Source organism: Microtus ochrogaster, chromosome 7 (assembly GCF_000317375.1).
Source record: "Microtus ochrogaster isolate Prairie Vole_2 chromosome 7, MicOch1.0, whole genome shotgun sequence".
In the NCBI taxonomy this organism is placed as follows: domain Eukaryota; kingdom Metazoa; phylum Chordata; class Mammalia; order Rodentia; family Cricetidae; genus Microtus; species Microtus ochrogaster.
The window spans coordinates 80,869,000-80,876,462 of NC_022014.1; the positions used below are offsets into that span (position 1 = coordinate 80,869,000).

Genomic DNA, 7,463 nt, shown 5'->3' on the forward strand with positions numbered 1-7,463 from the left:
GGCTGGAGAGATGGCTCAGAGGTTAAGAGCACTGGCTGCTCTTCTAGAGGTCCTGAGTTCAATTCCCAGCAACCACATGGTATCTCACAATCATCTATAATGGGATCTGGTACCCTTTCTGACCTACATGCAAACATGCAGACAGAACACTATATACTTAATAAATAATGCTTTTTTTTAAATCTCAGGTGTTCTCCCTCATATTAGGAGTCATAAGCCTGTTTTAACAGATAAGCAAAGCCACAAGGGAACGGGGACAGGTTAACACTGCCTCCTCTCATGGCCGCTGTGATGTCAGTGTTAAGTGTCAACTTGACAGACTCTAGAATCACCTGAAGTGGGTCCCTGGGCACGCCTGTGAAGAGTTATGCTGTTACTTTAATCAATGTGGGAAGCCACACCTTAACTGTGACAAGAATGTTCCCTGGATAGGGGACCCTGGACAATATAAAATGAGGAAACGAGCTGAGCCCAGCAACCATTCATTCGCGACTGTGGATGCCGGGGACCAGCTGCTTCGAGCTCCTGCCACCTTGACGACCCCACCACCCTGTACCACAGTGCAAACTGTGAGCTGAGGAAGCCCTGGCTCTGTTATGTTGCTTCTGGCACAGCAATTTATCACAACAGGAAAAGAAACCTGTTGCCACACTTCCGGCCCCACAAAACAGGCAGGCGGGCCAGCCCGCGGGGGAAGTTCCCTAACTCCGAATCAAAACATAAATGACCTTCAGAAGCAGGAGGGTCTGAATTGAAGGCTAATGGGCAGGACTTGACCCTGTCTTCACTCAGCAAGGGCTGGAGACACAGACGGGTGGTAGAGCATTCGCCTAATACAGCCCTCAGGTAGCAGGCTAGGTCGTTCACTTACCATCCTCCTCCAAGATGGTGTGGTCCAGCTCCAGGTCATACAGGCGAAGGCTGGGCCGGGCACAGCGCACCATGTTCCCCAGCAGAGGCCGGCTACTCCTGCGCCGCAGCTTCACTGTGCGGTTGTAGTACTCGGAGATGATGGCCCCGCGGCTGCGACCTTGGAAAACAGGTGGCAGGGTAGCAGATGGCAGAGGCTGGACGGGCCTCACATCCCTCTGGACAGTTCTTAGCACCAGGCCTCCCTGTCCTTTAGCCTTTCCCAGGGCTGGGGAAAATGCCTTTACCAGCAACCCAAGAGCCTTTGTTTGTTTGTTTTTGAGATAGTTTCTCTGTGTAACCTGGCTGTCCTAGAACTCCGTAGACCAGGCTGGCCTCAAACTCAGAGATCCACCTCCTCTGCCTCCTGAGTGCTGGGATTAAAGGCATGCGCCATTGTCTGGCCCCAAGAGCCTATTTTTACCCCATGACAAACGCCGTTATGTTTAGAATCCAGCTGGGCTGAGTGTGGCACAGGGCTGTGCTGAGCTCCAGGCCCCAGCCACAAGGAGGCTGGGAGCCCAGAGGAACTAGGTTCAGACACCTAGGCTAGCGTCAAAGTCAGAGCAAGGGCAGAGGGTCCCACTCACCAATGGTGCGACTTGGCATGCTGGCCAAGATGCGGAGAGTGGCCGTGCTGTGGGTGGGGGCACCTTCAGGCCTCGGGAGGGTCTGGTAACCTCTGTCTAGGAAGGACGGAGACACTGCAGCTGCTTCACCCGGGCCTGTAACACGTAGGGCAGATAGCCCTAGGTCCTGCCCACACCAGGTCACAGTGCAGGGCTGAGCTCACCTGGAGCCAGGGGCAGCAGCTCCAGCCCCTCCTCGGCGACCAGAAGACTCTGCTCTTGAATGAGCCGGTGGAAGGAGTCGTGCACTTCACTCTCTTCATAGGGGCTGGGTTCCAGGCTGCCGGGGAGGGGGGCGTGTGGGAACCCATGCTCCTGTCCTCCCCCACTCCCTGAAGACTTCACATCAGACGGGGTGATCACCACCCCATCCCAGACCACCAGCACCAGGGTACTTACTCTTCGTCCCCCGTGGTCTCTGGGACATTGAGGACTAAAGTCAGTGGCTGAGCCATGGCTGTGGTACACCCTCAGCCCAGCTGCAGCCCTAAGGGAGCTCAGAGACTAGACGCGGCCTATGGGAGCCCAAACAGGCCATCTGTTGAGACAAAACCAGCTTTCAATGCCTGGCACCCATTCCCTGGGGGCCCATACTTAAGTCTCACACACACACACACACACACACACACACACACACACACACTTACTCACTACAGGAATCTCCACCCTGCCCCCCATCGACAGCTAAACACTTGGTTAAACAAATGGCCCCAAATGGCATTTTCACCAGTAACCGGCTATGGGGAAGGAAAGCAAACAGGAAGGAAGGGTGAGGCGCAGTTCCCCCATTGGCTTCCTAGATGTCACTAGTCCCGGGGAAAAGGGAGAGGTCTGTGAACACTACCCCTTCAGGTCAGTTCTCAGGCGTGGCCCTAGGGCTTCAACTCTCTAAGAGAAGAGGCTGGGAAGTTTAGCGGACTTCCCGGTGCCCGCCCTATGACCCCAAAGTGCTCTTTTGAACAGGAAGCGCTGCCGGGCAGCCGCAAAGCCCTGCCCCTAGCACCGCCCACTCCACACACAGGACTCTTTGAAGCCCACCCCCAACGCTCGGGTCTGGACGCTCCGAGGTTCTCGTGTCCACGGGAGAGTGCCTCCCTGCATTCCCAACGCAGCGTAAAGCTGGAGGAGGGAGCTGAGCCCACACAAGCGCCCTTTGTCCGGCTCTGTCACCGGGCACAATAGTAACCAGAGCGTTGTAAGGGGCTCATTGTCCTCCTGACCTAAGGCCCTAAGGGTGGGCGCGGCGGAAAGAGCAACCAATCCCCTGACTCCCGCAGGATCTCCCCCACCAGAAGGCAGGCTCAGCCCTGTCAGCAAACCCTCTCCTTCTTCACTTAGGGAACTCGCAGTTTTCGGAGAGCCCCCCCGACGGCCGAGAGTCCCCACGAAACCCGATTCGCGCCAGGCACGCCCCCGCCTGCGCTGCTCCAGCCTGGAGCCAGTCAAGGGATGGCACCGCCCGAATGGAAAGCAGCCAGGCAAGGTGGTGCCCGCTTAGTTTCCCGGTCCCCTCCCTGGCCACAAGACTTCTCAGGCTCAAGCCACCCCAGGCCACCCCACACCTCTTCTCCACAAGATGCTGGAAGTTCTCTGAGGCTCCAGGCCCGGAGTCCGGATCCGCTCGGGCCTCAGGTCTTCAGTCCCGCCCGGGGCCGGCCAGGTGCGCGCAGTTCCGGGACGCAGTTCCATCCTGCGCCCTGAGCCAGTCCGGGAGAGGCCGGCAGCCGCAGCTCCCAGGAACCCGCAGCCAAGGTGTCACACACACACACACACACACACACACACACACCGGCGGGGGCATGCGCCCCCGCAGCCGAGCTGCGACCCTGCACCCGGGTCCAGGGGCCCAGCTGGACCGGAGGAGCCCCGCTCCCCCAAGTGGCTCACCTGTGCGCGTACCCGCCGCGGCAGACGTCATTAACAGACAGTAATTAAGGTCCAGGGGGCAACCTTTGAAGGTTCCCAGGCTGGCAGCTGGAGGTGGCCCCACCACCCGCCCACGTGGCAGCGGGCCCAGCAAGTCACATGACCTGCTCCCGCCTGCGAGTAGGTCCCGCCCATCCAAAACAGTGCCCAGTGCCCGCCAGCTTCGGACTCCACCCTGAAGTCTGAGCAAAGTGGGCGCGGCCGAGTATTTGGATAGATAAGATCCCTAGGTGGAGCCCCTAATTTTTGTAGGACTCAGTTTCTCCAAGTTTCTAAATGGGTCGGTATTTCCAAGCCCACTCATTTCCCAAGGTTACTTACCAGTCCTCAGCCACTCCACGAGGGATTGGGTAATCCCCTCCTCCCAGCCTCGGTTCACTGCTCCCCATCTCCGGTTGAGGAAAGGGGTTACCGCCTCCTTTGCCCTGGGCGTGGTATCTATTTCTGAAGCTAGAGTTCAAGCCGCTTCCGGTACCCACCGTCCCAAATGGTAGCCTTTCTATTTCACAGACGAGGAAATTGAGACTGAGAAAGTTCCACCAGCCTCCCGGTGTCACCAGCTGGAACAGGGCACTTGGCCACCAGAATGCTCCATAGAGCCCCTTCCCCCATCACAGGCAGGGTGATTATGAGAAGGAAATAAAACGGAAAATGAGCCCCTGCCCCACAAAAGCGTGTGGGGTACAGTGATGTGGTGACGCCTGATAGAACAGGGTCTGGTTGATCTGGGGAGTGGAAGGGACAATTCTCAGCCACTGTCCCTGTGGGGCTGGGTGGGGCATCCTGGCCTGCAGACTCAACCATCCTTAGCTCCCCCTTGCACTGAACACTGAATCTTGCACGGCTTCTGGCCCAGCTTGAAAGCCATTTCCTGGGGAGCCTTCCTGCATGAACTTTGTGGAATAAGAGAGCCACTGCTCAGGGACGCTGGGAGGCCCAGGGAATCCAGAGCTAAGATGAGAAGGCCTTAAAGGAGGTGAACAGAGAGGAAAGGCTAGAGCTCTCAGAACTGGGAACTGGCCAAGACTCCTCAAGGTCTAGTAAGTGACGGCTCAGAGTCGCTTCCTGAGCACTTAAGCTGGGCTTGGCGCCAGGGCATACCATAAAGGGAGGGCAGTGCCTGCCGTGAGAGCAGCAAGTTCAGAAATACTCCCAGCCTGGAGTAAGAGTGCAGGCCTTTAACCCCAGCCTTGGGCAGGTACCTCTGTGAGTTCAAGGCCAGCCTGGTCTACGCGGTGAGTTTCAGGACAATCATAACGATGTAATGAGACCCTGCCTTGGAATAACAAAAAAGAAAAGAAATAAGGCCAGGTTCTAGAGAGGCAGCAGCTGGGTGTTGTGGGGCCCTTCACATGTCACTATCACGCTCCGTGGCGACTGCAGACGGCAGATAACGGGTTCCTCTACGACTGGGCGGGAAGGGGAGGGGAAGGGAGCAGGTAGGTACACGTGGTGCCCACCAAGCACCTCTCACCTGTGCCCTCCTACTCCGGTGCAGGAAGTGCACACAGAGGCAGAGGAAACTGCGGGGAAGGCGGGAGTGGGTGGAGGGAGGAGACACTGCCCCTGGAGGGGGGTACTGCCACGTGACCCCACCCCACTCCCTCACAGCCCTGTCTGGTCCAAAGCTGGTCGCACGAGGGAGCTTCTTGGGGAGCTTGGTCCCTTGCCTCTTCTTGAGCTGCGTGATGTGTGGAGAAAAAGACGGTGAGAGGGGAAAGAATTGAGGTCTCGGGGCTGGACCGAGTCTACGGCTTCCTCTGGGGTGGTTTGGGGGTTCCTCCTTTTCTCGCCATTGGGGATGTAGCCACGCCTCCTATTCTGGGTCCCTTAAGAAGACCAGAGCAAGAAAGAACACACAGAAGGGGCCCTAGCACATTCAGAGCTGGGGTGTTGCAGGAAGGGGATTCTAAGAGCTGTTGGGGTTCAGGACAGGGGTGACTTCCTATCTGTCAATCTGCACATGAAAAAGAGTAGGGATTGTGTTTTTCCAAAGCTTAAGGTTTAAGGTTTGTGACAGTAAGCCTTTGCTTTTGCCTGCGGCTTCTCTCTCTCTCTCTTTTCCTGGAGACCCTTCAGCTTAAGGTTTGTGACAGTCAGCCTTCGCTTTTGCCGGCGGCTTCTCTCTCTCTCTCTCTCTCTCTCTCTCTCTCTCTCTCTCTCTCTCTCGTCCTGGAAACCCTCATCCTCATTTGACAGGCTGGGAGACCTAGGCCTTGGTCGGAGGTGGAGTGGGCTTCTTTTCACTTGGGCCAAGGCAGGGCCAAGGCGAAACTCACCACCCGGCGCCCCTCAATCCTCCTGCGAGCAAGGATCGTGCTTGTTTGTCCCGCGCGCCCGCTGGGATGTTCCGCCAGTGGTCGGTGCAGTCAGGACCGGCCCCCCGACGGCCTGGATCCCTTGCGGCAGCTGAGGAGCTGTGGGAGGAAGAAGTGGAGCGGCTGTGCGCCTCCCGGGCGCCGGTACGGATGCTGCCCTACGCCATGGCCGACAGGCGCTTCATCCGGTAGATACTGGCTGAGCGGCGAAGGGGGTGGGGGCAGCCCCCGAGGATGTACCTGTCAGATGGATGACTCAAGGGCGCCCCCGTCACCTCGCTCCCCTAGGGAACTGCGGGAGCCCGAGGGGGTGAAGACCTCCTGCTGGCAGCGGTGGTGTCGCAGAGGGCAGGTGGCCCGACAGCACCTCAGGGAGGCAGCGCAGAAGCTGGCTCATGGCTTCGGGCTTTGGGAGGGAGCACTCTACGAGATTGGGGGTAGGATCCCATACCGACCCTCATATCCCACCTCCCTAGTCAGCCCCTCCATCCTTGTACGTCCCCTCAAATTCCTCCCGTGCACACTTTGATTGGAGATACTGCACGGAAACCCCAACATTGCATTGCCATGGGCTGGTCCCGACTTCATACAGCCCTGGGAGTCTCCATGTGGGGCCCTGTCCCTCCTGACTTTTCTCCCATAGGCCTCTTCGGGACTGGGATCCAGTCATACTTCACTTTCCTTCGCTTCCTGCTGCTTCTCAACCTGCTGACCCTGCTGATGACCGCCAGTTTTGTCCTGTTGCCCCTGGTCTGGCTCCACCACCCTGAGCCAGGCCCTGCCTTGAAACTGAGTGAGTGTTGGGATTGCCCTGACCCTGTGCACCTCAGCCTGGGCATGCTGCGTGGGCTAGCCTTGGACTCTGCTTGACACTACCTTCTGCACATACAGCCTCAGTGTTAGGCAGATGCAGTGGAGTTGGAAGGTTAAGTGTCACTTGTGTCTGGGGGACCCTGTTCTGTTGGTCCCCTCTTCCTACTCAGCAGGCCTCCAGTGCTCCGGCAGCCACCCATCCCAGAGCGGCATTCCGAAATTCCACAACCCACTTTGGAATATTTTAACTGGCAGGGTAAGTGGGGTCTCTGCTGTCTGTGTGGCTGTGCTCTAGGGCATCTGGGAAACACTAGTCAGAAAGGACCCCTGATCCTCAAGACACATTTTGGCTTTCTTTTTATATTTATTTATTTATTATGCATACAGTATTCTGTCTGTGTGTACGTCTGCAGGCCAGAAGAGGGCACCAGACCTCAGATGGTTGTGAGCCACCATGTGGTTGCCGGGAATTGAACTCAGGACCTCTGGAAGAGCAGACACTGCTCTTAACCACTGAGCCATTTCTCCAGTCCCGACATTTTGGCTTTTAAGGGAGAGTCTTACACAGAACAGCCAGGCCAGATATAGAGACATAGTGACGGGCCCATGAGCCATGGAGCGCAGCTTGGAGCAAGAGACAGATGGGAAAAGTGTCCAGACCTCTGAGATAAATAAACACACACACACACACACACACACACACACACACACACACCAATTCCTGGAGGCCACTGAAGTCCTGGACCCAAATCTGTATGACCTGAGCAAGTCACCTAGCTTCTTTTAGTGCCTGTAAAGTAAGGATACAGGCACAGTGGTAAATACCTGCAAACACAACACTTGGGAGGCTGAGGCAGGAGGATCACAC

The 7,463-nt window shown here is 57.1% G+C and overlaps 2 protein-coding genes across 7 annotated transcripts in view; one reads left to right on the forward strand and one right to left on the reverse strand.

Annotated features, from left to right (window-relative positions):
- The window catches only part of Tmc6 (transmembrane channel like 6), an 18,372-nt gene extending 13,704 nt beyond the window's left edge, over nucleotides 1–4,668 (reverse strand). For 5 of the 6 annotated variants that reach the window (XM_026780540.1, XM_026780544.1, XM_026780542.1 and 2 more), the window contains exons 1-4: nucleotides 1,938–3,408; nucleotides 1,703–1,818; nucleotides 1,500–1,595; nucleotides 872–1,030 (exon numbers count right to left, since the gene is read on the reverse strand). In XM_026780540.1, the coding sequence (XP_026636341.1) occupies nucleotides 872–1,030; nucleotides 1,500–1,595; nucleotides 1,703–1,818; nucleotides 1,938–1,993 (427 nt within the window). In that variant the 5' untranslated portion in view covers nucleotides 1,994–3,408. The other variant, XM_026780541.1, reaches the window with a different exon arrangement.
- A 1,014-nt stretch (nucleotides 4,669–5,682) lies between these two features.
- Nucleotides 5,683–7,463, forward strand: part of Tmc8 (transmembrane channel like 8) — a 12,821-nt gene continuing 11,040 nt past the window's right edge. The window contains exons 1-4 of the mRNA XM_005350941.2: nucleotides 5,683–5,970; nucleotides 6,071–6,219; nucleotides 6,426–6,575; nucleotides 6,766–6,851. Of these exons, the coding sequence (XP_005350998.1) occupies nucleotides 5,810–5,970; nucleotides 6,071–6,219; nucleotides 6,426–6,575; nucleotides 6,766–6,851 (546 nt within the window). The 5' untranslated portion in view covers nucleotides 5,683–5,809. The remainder of the gene's footprint in view (nucleotides 5,971–6,070; nucleotides 6,220–6,425; nucleotides 6,576–6,765; nucleotides 6,852–7,463) is intronic.